The 16,090-nt window shown below is 39.4% G+C and overlaps 1 protein-coding gene across 6 annotated transcripts; it reads left to right on the forward strand.

Annotated features, from left to right (window-relative positions):
- The first annotated feature begins 332 nt into the window (after positions 1 to 332).
- On the forward strand, positions 333 to 16,083 carry LOC137180416 (NLR family CARD domain-containing protein 3-like). Of its 6 annotated transcripts, XR_010927968.1 has the most exons (10): positions 333 to 443; positions 1,333 to 1,373; positions 1,580 to 1,859; positions 6,149 to 7,985; positions 8,542 to 8,715; positions 9,760 to 9,921; positions 10,694 to 10,860; positions 11,027 to 11,111; positions 11,190 to 14,428; positions 14,641 to 14,740. XR_010927968.1 is itself a non-coding variant. In XM_067585769.1 (8 exons), the coding sequence occupies exons 3-8, from the start codon at positions 1,586 to 1,588 to the stop codon at positions 15,195 to 15,197; spliced, it is 3,051 nt and encodes a 1,016-aa protein (XP_067441870.1). In that variant the 5' UTR covers positions 333 to 443; positions 1,333 to 1,373; positions 1,580 to 1,585; the 3' UTR covers positions 15,198 to 16,083. The 6 variants fall into 6 exon arrangements, 1 of the variants encoding a protein (XP_067441870.1); XR_010927969.1 differs by having other exon boundaries at positions 10,694 to 11,520; positions 11,870 to 14,428; XR_010927970.1 differs by having other exon boundaries at positions 10,694 to 11,268; positions 11,394 to 14,428.
- Positions 16,084 to 16,090: the final 7 nt, after the last annotated feature.

Here is a 16,090-nt window from a genome sequence, read left to right on the forward strand (position 1 = left end):
CCTAAATTTAAAGAATCATATCTTCTGTCTTTCTAGTGGTGTCTGTTTTGAGATATTTGTCTCCATCCTGATACGATGCAGGTGAATGAATTTAGTGTCTCTGAGCTGTTTTGATGTGTTGCAGCAGTCTGTGTGTCAGGTGCAATAACAGGATGTGGTCGATGGACAGATGGAAAACTTTAATGTGTCAAAGTCACGACCACATTTCATGGGTGTAGAAACACAACATACTGGTCTACTTTTAACCATTCATGCCCTTTTTCTCTGAAATGAGGAAATGTGAAGGTTTAGTTCCTGTTTGAGGTGTTCATCGCTCTTCATGTTGTGTCTCTCAGCTCTGCTCACCAGCTCATAAACACTCCACAGATTCAGTTCTCTCAGTCTGCAGGAGAATCTACAATCAACAGGACTTCAGTCAGGAAAAAGACAGCTGTTGTTTCTCTGTGAGTGTTAAATACATTTCTATCTCTTCACTGTTTTAGGGAGTGGTCGACCTCATTCAAGCTAACCAACCTGCATGTTGTGGTGCTTTGTTGAGTCCTGTAGTATTAATGTCAGTAACTCTGCTGAGACAGTATGAGACCTTTTGTTTACAAAAATACGGAATCACCAAATGTACTTCTTGGAAATTTTCCTGAAACTTTTCATGAAGAAAACGGAATTGTCATAATGTGTGCTATCGTCTTAATGATTCACCACACATTCATCAAACAATCTGACAAACTTCCTCAAACTGATATCATACAGTCTGAAACAGATTCTGACCAAGACTTTATTGGAACTGTCTCACACAGTGTGACTCACAATAAACAACTGATGTTGTTAAAGAGTCTAAAGGCACCTTTAGTCTCAGTGGCAGCAGGTTAATGTGAGGTGCCGCCCCCGTTCCAATTATCCAGAGAAGAAAGGCTGTAATGTTAAACATAAATTAATAATGTACAAAAAAATAACTATGAAATAAAAAAATGTTTATTCTTAGTCTGTGTCTCGTAGTCATACCAGCATTAATTAAAAATTGTTTTCAAATTTAATTTGGTTAATTTGGTGTGACACTTCCTGTGTGAGGGGTGATCCGGCCAAATGAGGCTGCGTTTCATTAGTTGTGCAACATGCCCTCGTTAACTTCCCCTCAGCACATGACCTCAGGGGAATCCCTGTTGCCATGACGAGTGTTGTTTCAGTAATCTGAAAAATTCAAGTGAACTTTGAGATTGACCCATTTGACCATTGTTTAGTGTTGTTGACACCTTGATTTCACATGAGTCATTTATTTCTGTACTGTTTGTAAATTACATGTGAGATTCATTTTTGATTTTCCAATGTTTCTGGTAGGTGATGTTTGGACTCATAGGCAAGACTCAGCAACATAGGAGGTAAGATAAAAGTAAAAAAAACTGTTTTTTGATTCAAGGCAGAGGTTGATAACAAGGCAGTAGTCAGCAGAATCCAAAAGGAAAGCAGGCAGGATCAGAGACTTAAATACAATGACCATGGGGACACAATAGAACATCTGGCTGTAGACTGTTGTTTGTGCAAATGGCAAGTCCTTCGTGTTGACAATATTCTGTGATTTTAACAGGGAGATATGAAGACGAAGGAGGACCTACTGAACACTCTGGAGGATTTGATAGAGAAGGACTTTGAGCACTTTAAGTGGTTCCTCAAGGATGAAAGTCTGGAGGGCCACCAAGCCATCAAAGCATCCCAGCTGGAGAAGGCAGAGAGACGGGACACTGTGGATCTGATGGTGCAGACCTACCAACTTCCTGGAGCTGTGGAGGTGACCAAGAAGCTTTTAAAGAAGATCAACAGGAATGATCTGCTGCAGAGTTTATCAGACAGCAGCTCAGGACCAGAAGGTCAGTCACAGGAAGAGAGAAACATGATGTCACTGCAGGGTGAGAGGTGCATTTTGATACTGGAACGATCTTATGCAAACAAGATATTTACTTGTTCACACAAGATGCCATCTGTCACATCCAGACTGTGGAGGTCAAACAGAAACGCTACAGATGTTACTCGTTTCATTTATCTGCTAGCTAGTTTTTCCTTTTTTCTATTGGGATTTCCCATTGTATTAATATGTTCTTAGCATCATGCTAAGCATCCTGTCAGCCTGTTCAGTTTGTAACGTTAAATGTCATGTTGTGAAACAACTTTATTAAAGCAAAAGTCCTGCATTCAAAACGTATATAACAGTAAAAATATTTATCAGTTAAATATAATTTAAATATCATCAGGTAAAGTCTTCAACTGTTTCCTACTGTTGGAGGAAAATCTCTGTTAACATACTGTTAAATTTAAATTCAAACTTAGTGGTAAACATCTACTCCTTCTAAAAGATTATTTATGATTTCTCATAAACAGACACTAACTCATTGTGCCAACATTTAACATAATTCGGTATTAATTTTATCTTCATGTAAAGTGAATAAACGTGATGTTTCCCAGATAATGCTCATCTGCTTTAACAACTCAGTTTAAACAGTTTTGTTGACTGCTGATTTATTAAATCGAAGTTCTACTGAGTGAAACATGATGCTGAGACGCAGGAGGTTTTCTGTGAATGATACACATCCAGAGCATTTTGGAGTTCGTTTAGCACTGAATATTGAGGGAACAAATGAAAGACATTTGAAAGACATGCTGTCTTTATTTCTCTTAAATGTCCAACTGAAGCCATTTATGAGAAGACAGCTTGAGCATGAGCCATATTTGAGAAATATGAGAAACAATTAAGAATTTAATTAATTATCTGTAGTAATTACAATCAGAAATACTTTATTGATCCCTAGGGGAAATAAGTTTATGTTACAGTTGCTTACATTCTAGAAGAGAATGATATATAAACAAAGAGAGATTATAAGAAACAAAGACTACAGTGAATGCACAAACTATGATATCCATCTTCCACAAGCACCCAAAACCTGTCCGTTAAACCGTTAGCTGACTGTTTTGCTGGTTGGCTCAGATTCAGTTGTCTCTGTGTTGAGAGCTGAGATGTTTCAGCTTTTATTTGAGCTGTTTACTGTCTCAAATATTTCCATCGCTGCTCTGACGTTCACTTTTTTCTGACTGCTGAGCTCCTGCAAAACTCACAAGCCCGAAAGCGTGTTGTGTTACTATGACAACCTGCAACTGTGAGTTTTCATGTTAGCTGCAACTACCTGCATATGAAAGAGTTTTTAATATGGAGATTTTGATATTTATTGCTTATTTACTCTGTTTTGCTATGTTCAAAAATTACATTTACTAGTTAATGTAAATGTCCCTAATTTTTTTTAATGTGGTGAAATCGCACAATCAAGGGCCAAATCCTTAGTCAGGGGGCGGGGGGACCAAGTGGGTATTGGGTGGTAGGCTTGGACTTTTAGCTACTTAAAATAAAAACGTCCTGACAGCCCTGATGGAGCTCAGTATTCATCCATAAGGCTGCTTTATTACAAGCAGTTCCACTGTATAAAGCTCGAGGCTGTGTAGCAGAACACAGAACATTAATTACTCAGATCCTGACTGATCTGGTGCTAATGAAGTTGCAGCTGCTGTGCCATGTGCATAAATGCACATATCACTCACAATTTAAAGACGCACTTATCATTGTAAACATTGGAGGCAGCTGCAGAACCCACTCCACTCACTGAAAAGTAACAAAAAAAGTAACACCCTCCCACCCCCCCAAAAACAACTCCATATTAGGTTCTGCTCTGTTACATTAAAATATGCTTTTTTTCAGCTTCTGGGAGAATCTGATGTCCAGTCAATTACAAATATTGGAGGGAGGAGATTTCCGTGTTTCATATATTGAGGTCTAAAGTGTTTTGATGGATCGTTGGTTTTGATGTCATTCAGAAATATATAAAAATACATCATAAACAACGTTGCTTCTACAACGTTGATTTGCTTCTTCTTCTGCTCGTGGAGTCAACGAGCGGAAATATGGACAGCGCTACTCTGCCATTGCAACCCACATTGTAATCGGAGTTGGGATTACATCAGTAGTGATAATGACTTAAAGCGTTTGAAAATGTTTAAGAGACTTAATCTCTATTATTGAACTGTGTAATGTTATTGTGAACGAAACTTGGCATGTACGTTAAAGACTTAGCGCTGGATGTCTCAGGCAAGTTCAGAAATATATAAAAATACCTAATTTGCTTCTTCTTCTGCCTGTGGAGTCAATGAGCAGAAATACAGACAGCTCTACTCTGCCATTGCAACCCACATTGTGGTCGGAGATAGGATTACATCCGTAGTGCTAAGAACTACCATAGAGAATGAACTGAAAAAGTTTAGAGAATTAAGCTCTATTCCCATGCTCCAAACATAGTGCAGAATGTCTCAGGCACGTTTTGAAAGGGCACTACAGTTCATCCGATCAACTTCAGCTCAACTCAAAATTGTAGTCTCTGCGTGTATTCTGCGTGTGAGGCATTTAGGGAGCATCGGTAAATTATAGCATCTATTGATAGCCTGCATGTGAGGTGTTTAGGGAACATGGGTAAATTATAGCGTTTGCTGACAGCCTGGGTGTAAGGCGTTTAGGGGACATCGATAAATTGTAGAGTCTACCGGAAGCCTGCATCTCAGGCGTTTAGGGAGCATTGGTAAATTGTAACATCTATCAATAGTCTGCATGAGAGGCATTTAGATGAGGGGCACAACTTTCTCTAGGTACAGATTTGAGACGTGTGACTCTGGAAAAACTACATATATTGAAGTAAGCAGCACATAAATCCTTTCACATTTGGTGATTTTGGTGCAGGGGATTTATCATGGCTCTTTGCTTAGTGACCTCAGTGTGTATTCTGATGACTCCCTGCACACTGTAAGGTGTGCTGTATTAAGCACCACCCTTCAGTCTTGGTGTCAACAATGATCTGAACTGCTCGGAGCAGGTCAACAGCTCAGCGTGCACTATACACCAGAGTTCTGTAATATTTGTTGTGATATTTAGTGAAGACACACTCACATAAACCTCTTTAAAAATCACACCACCTCTTTTTACACTTTTGGCTGTTTAATTTTCATCCTTCATTCTTCCACAAGCTGACAGAGCTCACAAAAATGCATACCATGCTTAAAGGTACTACAAAGGACTTTTAACAGTCTATGAACTAGTCTCATGATGCCTTTGATGCCTCTATCTGACCATCAATGAGAAGATTGGCTATTTCTATATAATTATTCTAAATGCCTGCCACTGGGTCAGTTTCCCTGTGAAATCAGACAAAATGATTTATGTGCGTACAGACCGGAAGACCCCGTGTTTACATTACATGTAGCATTGTAGCATTGGGGAATACAAAGACGTTACGAGAAGAGGTGGACATTTCTTTACGTTTGGTAATGTTAAAAGTAAAGTTAGACTTGTTGTCAGCTCCTTGATTCATTTTTTACAACCAAATATCTGAATATGAATGGAAAATAATTTTGGTCTGTGTGAATTTTTTGCTTGACTAAATGCTGAATTCATCTTATTATAAGCTTTAGTTTTCATATTCAGAAATGAATGGATGTGTTCTTAACAGAACATCATTCTTTGAAAGGCAAAACTTAAGTAAGAAAGCTTTTAACGCTGCTATCAAGGATATAGGCAAATAGATAAATAGACTAAGGTGGTGTTCAGACCGAAAGCAGCCCTGCCTTAAAACAATGCAAGGAACTGTGGTGGTGGGGGTGTGTTGCTTAAGGTACCAGTGAGACGATAAAATACAATTCAGGGGTTGAGTTGAAGCTACAGATTAATGCATTTTAAGACTTATCAGACACCAAAACACTGCACTTGTAAAACTCACAGACAGGATTTTACTACCCAGGAAAGTTAACACAGCGACAACTGTTCTTTTCATGTGACGATCGCAAGGTAAACAGTTGAATACGGTATTCACATTATAAAGGCCACCATGAACGTGTGCTTGCATTTCAGTGATTGGTCCATGCAGCACCTTGCTGGATGACATCGCATTGCAGCAAAAGTTGAGCCCAGTTCAACTTTTTTGCTGAACGACTGCTGCAGTGTGTTGCTGAGCCCTCTGTGATGGCACTGCCCCCATTCAAATGAATAAAAGGTCTGTGTTTTTTCATGCAGAGCTTAAATCAGTCTGAATGCCCCCTAATGCCTTGATTTTTATATTTATGTTTGACACAGATGTGATGGTTCCAGTACCAGAGCGAAAACCAATCACATATTACCAACACATGCTTCAATCAAACCTCCAAGACAGATTTATGTGTGCACAAGAGGGATTGACGGCAGATAAGCATCCTCTGGTTGACATCTACACAGAGCTGTACATCACAGCTGGTGGTGATGTACACATCAACACACAGCATGAGGTCAGACAGATTGAAACAGCAGGAAAACCAGCAGAAACAGATACTGTTAAACCCAGTGACTTGTTCAAACACCCTTCTGGAGAATGCAGACCCATAAGAACAGTTCTGACCAATGGAATTGCAGGAATTGGAAAAACATTCCTTGTACATAAGTTTGTGTTGGACTGGGCTGAAGGAAGAGCCAATCGAGATGTGCATCTCATTTTCCCCTTCACCTTCCGTGAGCTGAATCCACTGAAGGGAGAAAAGTTTCGTTTGGCTGAGCTTATTCATGAATGCATCCCAGAAACTAAAGACATCAAAGAGGAAGCTCTGAATCACATCTTTACAGCTCTGCAGTCATCAGGAAACACCAACTATGACAAGAGTAAATTCAAACTTCTGTTTGTGTTTGATGGACTGGATGAGAGCCGCCTTCAACTGGACCTTAAGGGCAATGACATTCGCTCCATTGATGTAGCAAAGTCAACTAGAGTAGAAGTACTGCTGAGGCAACTCATCAATGGGAAACTGCTACGCTCAACTCGCATCTGGATAACCACACGACCTGCAGCAGCCAATCAGATCCCTCAAGACTTTGTTGACAGCAGGACAGAGGTCCGAGGCTTCACTGACCCACAGAAGGAGGAGTACTTCAAGAAGAGATTCAGACATGAGGAGCAGGCCAGCACAATCATCTCCCACATTGAGACATCACGAAGCCTCCACATCATGTGCCACATCCCAGTCTTCTGCTGGATTATTGCTACAGTTCTGGAGGAGGTGTTGAAAAGCAGAGAGGGAGAAGAGCTGCCCAAGACCTTGACTGAGATGTACACAGAATTCCTGGTATTTCAGATTGATCAGACAAAAGAAAAATATGGCCCAGAAAAGTGTGTTCAGTACATTAAATCATTAGCAAAACTGGCTTTCCACCAGCTGGAAAAGGGCAACCTGATCTTCTGTGAGAAGGACCTGAGAGAGAGTGGCATTGATGTCAGTGGAGCCGCAGTGTGCTCAGGAGTGTTCACACAGATCTTTAAAAAGGAGCGTGGAAAGAAGAAGATGTTCAGTTTTGTCCATCTGAGTGTTCAGGAGTTTCTTGCTGCTCTCCATGTGAAAATGTCACTCATCAACAGCAACAAAAATGTGATGCCTTTTCCTCGACTGACAATCCAAAACCTGCAACTGCTTTTTAGGAAAATCTCTACAAGGAAGATCCACAGGATTGCTGTCATAAATGCCTTACAGAGTCCAGATGGACACCTGGACTTGTTCCTTCGCTTCCTCCTGGGCCTGTCACTGCAGACCAATCAGGACAAACTAGATGACCTGCTGATGAAGAGAGAAGGTAGCTCAGAGACCAATCAGAAAACAGTCAAGTACATCAAGAAGAAGATAAGTGAGGATCTGTCTGCAGAGAGAAGCATCAATCTGTTCCACTGTCTGAATGAACTGAATGATCGTTCTCTAGTGGAGGAGATCCAACAGTACCTGAGATCAGGAAGTCTCTCCACAGATAAACTGTCTCCTGCTCAGTGGTCAGCTCTTGTCTTCATCTTACTGTCATCGGGAAAAGATCTGGATGTGTTTGACCTGAAGAAATACTCTGCTTCAGAGCAGGCTCTTCTGAGGCTGCTGCCAGTGGTCAAAGCCTCCAACAAAGCTCTGTAGGTGCACAGATGACTGCAGATACTAACTGTATCACATGTGTAGAGTTGTTCTCAACTAATGAAAGTAGGGCTTTAGTCAATGAATTGATTAGTTGGTTTAATGGAAACATCCATTATATTGTTTCATCAGTGTTATTATACCTCTTCAAAAGAATGTAGCCACACTCATACAATCTAGTTCTTTTCTTTAAATTTTGGGGCATTTTATGCGTTTTATGCCTGATGTTGTGGTACATAGTTGGCATGGTAATGCATAAACCATGGGGACACCTCACTATCTAGTTGTTATTGATGGTCACAACATATTTGTCTAAATTATTTGATCCAGCAGGTATGACTTTCATTTTTGAAGTAATGACTTATCTTGTGTAATGTTAGTTTCCTTTTTTAAAAAAAATATAAAAAATAATCACTTGATTAAAATTCTATTACTTGACCAAGATCCTAATGACTTATTGATACAGAGAGAGAACTCTAAAATTGTGATTTTTTAAAACTTTGTAAACAACAGAAATAGTGTCAGTGTTTGTCTTTATCACTAACTCTCCTTCAGGTTGAGTGGCTGCAATCTGTCAGAGAGAAGCTGTGCAGCTTTGTCTTCAGTTCTCAGCTTTAAGTCTTCTAGTCTGAGAGAGTTGGATGTGAGTAACAATGACCTGCAGGATTCAGGAGTGAAGCTGCTCTCTGTTGGACTGGAGAGTCCACACTGTACATTGGAGACTCTCAGGTCAGATCACACTGTGACTGTGTCTTACATCAAAGATTAAATGGTCTATGGTTAAGTCTTTGTATTGAAACATACGATATGGCCTCATAATTAGAGAAAAATACATTTTCATGACAACTCTACTCATTACTGTAAGTGCAATAAAACTTTTGTGAATGAGTCATTTATCATATCACCACAAGCATAAATTTGCAATATTTTCATATGTAATGGCTGCAGTCTCCCATCCACCACCAGTATTTTTACACAGCCATAGCATGCTTGTCAGGTTAATAGAAAACTGTTATGAACAAGCTAAAACAGCTGTATGTAGCGATTGAAACTGAATTTATTATTTTTCTTGCACAGCAATAAAAAAGAACTGCTAAGAGTTTTGAAAAGTACTGGACCAATAAGGACTTTTTATGAGAGGATTGTAATTCACATTCACTTTCTGCCATGTGTGTTGGTGATGTATGTAGTCATAATGTCAATATGTGAACATGTCAGCACATTGCAATATTATTAATATCATGATGTAAGAAATATTTTTTATCACCAAAAGATTTGAATCTTAATAATATTATGAATGATATAAATGATACATGGGACCTCCATGTTCTCCAATGATGAAAACACTTCATTTTGCTGTGACAATGACAGTTTTTTTTCTGTGATTTCTACAATGTGCATAACCTTGACCATGTTCACATGTTTCACAAATTTATGAAGCATAGTGTTAATTCAACCGGAGACTCTCAGTTCAGGATTCAGCTTTAGTTAAACAGATGAGCATTTGAATGTTGCTGAACATACAGGTCAATGTCAGTGAAGAATCACAACATCTACCAACCTTCTGTGCTTTCATTTCTGGAAATTACATAATGGCAATGAGTTATTTTCTTATTTTTCTTAATTCTGATGAAAATTTAACACTTGACATATCAATAAGTCAACAGATTCTGTTGATGACAGGCTGTAGTGTCATTTGACTATATTGAACAGCACTGATAAACAAAAACACACAATCTGTGTGTGTGTGTGTGTGTGTGTGTGTGTGTCCAGACTGTCAGGCTGTCAAGTCACAGAAGAAGGCTGTGCTTCTCTGGCCTCAGCTCTGAGATCCAACCCCTACCATCTGAGAGAGCTGGATCTGAGCTACAATCATCCAGGAAACTCAGGAGTGAAGCTGCTGAGGGATCCACACTGCAGACTGGACACTCTAAGGTATGAACAGACAACACAAGCTCACACACTGTTTCTCTGTCACACTGACATGCTGAGGACTGTTGGTTCACAGTCTGTACAAGCAGCACTGCAACAGTGAAGACAATAAGTGATGTGCTGAGAGTCCCTCTCCCCACTGAGACTGAGAGCTGAACTAATATCAGACCAGGATTATGTGCTGATCATGTAGAAGCTCCTACAATACACAACATTCCTGTTTTAGCTGCAAATTAGAGCTTCATGACCTTAACTCATGCCTCTGTCTCATTCAGTCAACGATCTTACTCTTACCTGACAATAATCCTGATGTATATATATGTTAGCAGGGAGATCTGTTGTATCAAACTAAGCGCTCCCAGTCTCTCCCTAAACTGCATCAACAAATGACAAGTGTGTGTTAACATGTGAGAGACAGAGGAGTAAAATAGAGTGGATGAAAAATCTTTGTAGGAAACTCAAACTGAAGGAAACTCAGGGATGGAGAGGAAGAACAAATACATGTGTCCTCCCTCATTTCTGACATAAACACTGTAAAATAAGATCATATTATTTGTTTTGTCTGCATGAAGACAATACAAGTTTGTGTTCTTAAAGGGACAATATGCAATTTGATCACATATCTTAATGTGGAGAGGTGTTGTCAATGACTCCTCTAACCTCAGACTTACTTCCCTTCTAAAGTTTTCTACACAAGCCCTGTATTGACTAACCAATCAGTGAAGGCATTAGCTGCTGAGAGACGTCACTATATGACTGACTCATGGGCTAGCAGGCTCCTGATTCCTGCATTAGCTGAGACGACGTACACCACGAAGAGGGGCAAGAAGAAAAGCACAAAGAAACCAAAGGATTTATTTTGGCCCCCCTTTCACCAGATGGAGGGAGAGAGAAGAGGAATTTCCACACGGACACTGATTTAGCATTATTTCTACTTGAGTGGTAAGTTTTACAGCTTTGTTATAATAACATAATTTCATAATGATCAATAACGTTACTTCCACTGTCTGTGCTTGTAAATCATGCCAGAATATTGCAGTTACACTCGTGGTGTGTTTATGGCAGCAGCAGACTAAGCTAAGCAACGTCACTTTCTTTTTATTTCTAGTAATGAGAATCAACCAGCCACATCTACACAAGCCACCCTGTCTGCTGTCACTGTCCAGTATTAGAGCAGAATCAATTCACGATCAGTGAGTTATATTTTTTCAGGTCCATCAGTTGAATGTATTTTAGTAATGTTATCAACTAATTAGGTGCTTTTCCCCCAGGACTCTGGCTTTTGGTCAGCAGGTTGTGTGGCTTGTGTCGCTCTCTTCAATTTACACAATGATCTAGCCACAGTCAGGAGTAAGTTTTATTCCTTATCAGACATGATTTAAATCAGCAAGTGGTGGTTTTATGAGAGAAAACCCCGCCACCGGTAAAGACCAGTGCACAGCTGCTTCCTGAAACTTTTCACTGGGCTCATGCAGGGCTGTGGGCCATGTGATGGGAGAGACAGACCCGACCTGTGCTGCACAGCCGCCTGCAGCTCAAAAGCCTCTGTAAAAATGATACACATACCTGGACACACTGCTGGTCACAGAGAACACACAGGTTGTAAGTGAAACCAGAACGGCTGTGTTTGTAGTAGACGTTGTAAATCACAGAATAGGGAACCTACATACAGCTGAAATGCTAACTATAAAAACTGCTCATCATATCAGCTGTGAAAAGTGTCATGCTAGCATGTTATGTAGTGGAGTTTGCTATACTGTTGTGTTATTTTGTTTCTTGTTTGTCGATTCTGTTTCTTGTTTGACTAAACTGCAAAGTAATACTTATCTAAAACATAATCATTTGGAAATGCCTACGCATACATAAATACATCTGTCATGCATGTTTGTGTAATCAGGCTGCTAATTCCTAAACTGTTTTATTGTTGTTGTTGTTGTTTTTGACACCACAGGTAGCACACGATAATCTCCAGCAGTTGACCAGAACAGCAGCCTTCCAATCAACCTGGCAAATGAAAAAAAACCTTACAACACTAACCTATAACCTTGATAGGAAATGGACACTACTTTCACAGTATATCTTATTCTTAAAAATTGAAATTGTATTTATCATAATTGTAGTTGGTAAATCTTTCAAGTAGAGAGCTGAAACATTTGGATGTATTTATCTATAATAAGTGTAATAAAATCTAAAGTTTTGTAGCATATTGTCTGTCTCATGATTCAGCTCTGGATTATTTGAGTGCTGTAATAATGTTGTTTTGCACTGCAGGGCCTTTTTTGATGGTGCCTGAAAAAACAAGGTACAATATGAGTTGTTTTTAGCCAAAACAAGTACTATGAAACATTAAATCACTGTTTTAAACAAATTAAGACATCACAAAGACAGGTGCAGTCTTTCATTATAATGCAGTACAAAAAAAGGCAAGGAGGCAACAAGGCAATTCAGAGTAGTCTGCATAAAATATTAAAAGCATCAAGACAAAGTGCAAAAAATACACATTATAAAATTACATTTAAATACAGTTTAAAAAAGTAATTAAAAAACCAAGAGAATAGAAAATAAAAATGTAAAATACAAGAATAAAAGTTACATTGCAGTGTAAGAAATGAAATAAAAGGCAAACAGAAAAGTCTTCAGCCGTGATTTAAAAGTACTGAGAGTTGCAGCAGACCTGCAGTTTACTGGAAGTTTGTTAAGATATGTGGACCATAAAAACTGAACGGTGCTTCTCCATGTTTAGTTTTTACTCTGGGGACAGAAAGCAGACCTGATCCAGACGACCTGAGAGATCAAGATGCTTCATAACGTAGAAGCAGATCAGAAATGTATTTTGGCCCTAAATCATTCAGTGCTTTATAAACCAACAACAGTATTTTAAAATCAATTCCTTGACAGATAGGAAGCCAGTGTAAAGATCTGATAACTGGAGTGATATGATCCACTTTCTTAGTCTTAGTGAGGACGCGAGCAGCAGCGTTCTGAATCAGCTGCAGCTGTCTGATCGATTTTTTAGGGAGACCTGTCAAGACACCTTTACTGTAGTTTAGTCTATTGAAGATAAATGCATGGACAAGTTTTTCCAAATCTTGCTAAGACATAAGTCCTTTAATCCCTGACATATTCTTCAGGTGATAGAAGGCTTACTTTGTAATTGTCTTAATGTGGCTGTTGAAATTCAGGTCTGAGTCCATGACTACCAAAAGATTTCTGGCTTGGTTTGTGGTTTTTAACGTTACTGGTTGAAGCTGAGTACTGACCTGTACAAAGTGAAGACGAATGAGTCAAAATTACAAGTATGGGAGAAGTAAAAATGAATCCAGAGACAAATTTTCACAAAGCTATTTCCATAATGAAACTGTGTAGTGTCTATTGGCATGTCCCTACACCTCTGGCAGATACACCACTGGGATTGCTTGTCTGTCTCCCTCCCTAATGGCGAGGGCATCAGAAATGAGGCTGGGGTCTCGGGTCAGGCAGGTCTGCAGGACTTGGCGACAGCTGTCCAGGTTTTCAATGATGGTCTATTGGCAAAGAACAATGAAAATAAAACTCTATATGGAGAATTTCTCCAGAAAGACAAATTAGGACGCCAGATAGCGGCTCTTGTAAATGACAGCTGAATTACTTGGATGAACAATACAAATAGTAACTGCCATAAATAAGTTCAGTAACCTAGCAAAAACAAATGCAGTAGAATACAACAGTAAATCTTCACTTCATGAAGGTTACAATGTTCAGTTTTTGCAAGTTCCTGCTTGGCCTGTAGACTTAACATTGTGATGACATCATGGATTTTTAAATCGCTTTCTTAGCTCTAGCAAAGTTTTACAAATATAAAACCTCCATGAATCAAAAAATCATAATAGAAAGAGTCATAATTGACCTTGTTTGCAGTTCAAGGTGTCCTGTCAACAGTTTTACAGACGTCTCTTTTATAATGGCGGTCTATGGGGAAAATACTTTTTGGGCCACAGATGTATTTTTCGCTGCAGTGCTGCGAATGACCACTAGGAAAAACTGGCTGCAAGGCTGAGTGGTGGCGTCCTATCCAACGCTTATAATACATCCATGGTTTAAGTGCACAAGTTCTTGTTCTTCTGGTGTTTTGTCAGTTATCAAACAGCCTCAGGTGCATCAGCACCACCCTCTGGACTGAAGGAGAGCCGAGAATAACCAGTGATGCAGTGTCCAGTTGTTCTGAGAGTGAATTTGTTAAATAAATAAGAGAATACGGCAACAGGTAGTGTGATCAGTGATGTTGTGGTCCAGTTTGAACCCTGCAGACCTCTGAGGTCGGTCTGCTCTGATGCTTCTTCACAGAATCCAAACATGCTTAAGCTGCTTTTATGTGTTTTTAAATCCAGCTGTTTTGTCTTAATGTTGGATCTGAATGAAGATTTATGAAGATCATTGATGAGGAAACTTCTGAAGGTTCATTCTGACTTTGTTTCTTCCTCCAGGGTGGAACATTGTGGAGAGCAGAGACTGAAACCTGGTGTGAGGAAGTGTAAGTGTGTGTTCACTTTGATTCATGAAAACAAGGCAGCACATGTTAAAGTATTTTAAATCAAAAGCTTGTTTGCATTCAAATCTCAGTTTGAAAGAAAAAGATGAGTCATTATAAAGTTTAATAAGGTTAAGGTTAATAAAGCAACAAATAAATCATCAGGTGTGTTAGATATAAACTGCTGCTGTATTGTGTCTTGTTCTCTCCATCAGATGCCTGTGAACTCACACTGGACACAAACACAGTAAACAGAAAACTCAAACTGTCTGACAACAACAGGAAGGTGACGCATGTGGAGGAGGATCTGTTATATCCTGATCATCCAGAAAGATTTCATTACTGGCCTCAGCTGCTGTGTAGAAATGGTCTGACTGGTCGCTGTTACTGGGAGGTTGAGTGGAGAGGAGAGGTTTATATATCAGTGACTTACAAAGGAATCAGCAGGAGAGGATGCAGTTATGACTTTTTGTTTGGAAGGAATGATCTGTCCTGGAGTCTGATGTGCTGTGGTGGTGGTTATTTTTACTGTCACAATAACCAAGAGATATTTATCATCTCCTCCTCCTCCTCCTCCTCCTCCTCCTCCTCCTCCTCTGTCTCTAACAGAGTAGCAGTGTATGTGGACTGTCCTGCTGGCACTCTGTCCTTCTACAGAGTCTCCTCTGACACACTGATCCACCTCCACACCTTCAACACCACATTCACTGAACCTCTGTATCCTGGGTTTAGGTTATTGTCTGGTTCTTCAGTGTCTCTGTGTTCACTGTAGGAGGAAGAGTCTCCTCCTGTGTAGAGAAACACTCACACTGATGACAAAATAACATTTATTAGTCATACTAATCTTCTCTGCTCAATCTACTCAAAATATACAAGGAAATGTCTCCAGTTGTTTTGCTTTGGTGAATGCAATGTCTGTCCATGATTTTAAATGCTGTGAGACACCAAATTTGTTTTCAAGATTTTAGTTTTCTCTCTTTTTTCTTTGCAATCTGAAAATGTTCTCATATAAATATGTATATCCGCTAATATGAAGATCCACACATGCGTATGTTTTTTTCAAACAAATGTACCAATAATTTTACTTTGACTCCTCTTCAGAGACGCTATACACTGTCTTATGTCTCCAGCTGCAGGCATTAAACCAGGTAAACATGCTGCTGCATTCACTAGGGAGTATTCTGATTGGCTGGGGGTGAAGGTTGGGGCCACACCTCCAGCCAATCAGAGTAGGTCCATTAATAATGTAGATTTTATGTAAATAGATTCAGAATACAGTGGAATAAAAATGGACGTAAAACATTTGTTAAAATCCAGACTGAAGAGATGAGTTTAAGTTTACGTTTAAAGACTTCAACACTTCCAGCTGCTCTCAGATGTTCAGGTAAACCAACAACATCATGACATCATGTCTCCTGATGACATCACAGAGGGGTAACTTATATATATTAAAAAGTAGTGGCCCTGAAATCCATCCTCAAGGAACCCCACAACTTATTTTTTAGAGGTGCTGGAGAAATGATCATCTTTTGCTACAGAAACTCTCTGGAACTGGTTTACATCTTATCTTTCTGGCAGACAGTCCAATGTGATCCCTCAGTCTGTTTAAAAGAATGTTGTGATCAACTGTGTTAAAAACAGCACTCACATTAAGTAGTTCCAAGT

This window comes from Thunnus thynnus, chromosome 3 (genome assembly GCF_963924715.1).
Source record: "Thunnus thynnus chromosome 3, fThuThy2.1, whole genome shotgun sequence".
Classification (NCBI taxonomy): Eukaryota; Metazoa; Chordata; class Actinopteri; order Scombriformes; family Scombridae; genus Thunnus; species Thunnus thynnus.

What these genes read in the sequence shown, in the direction of transcription:
- LOC137180416 (XM_067585769.1), top strand. Translation starts at nt 1,586, where the DNA reads ATGAAGACGAAGGAGGACCTACTGAACACTCTGGAGGATTTGATAGAG. An exon ending in TGTACATTGGAGACTCTCAG is followed by an intron (nt 8,716 to 9,759) that starts GTCAGATCACAC and finishes GTGTGTGTCCAG; the next exon opens with ACTGTCAGGCTGTCAAGTCA. An exon ending in TGCAGACTGGACACTCTAAG is followed by an intron (nt 9,922 to 14,381) that starts GTATGAACAGAC and finishes TTCTTCCTCCAG; the next exon opens with GGTGGAACATTGTGGAGAGC.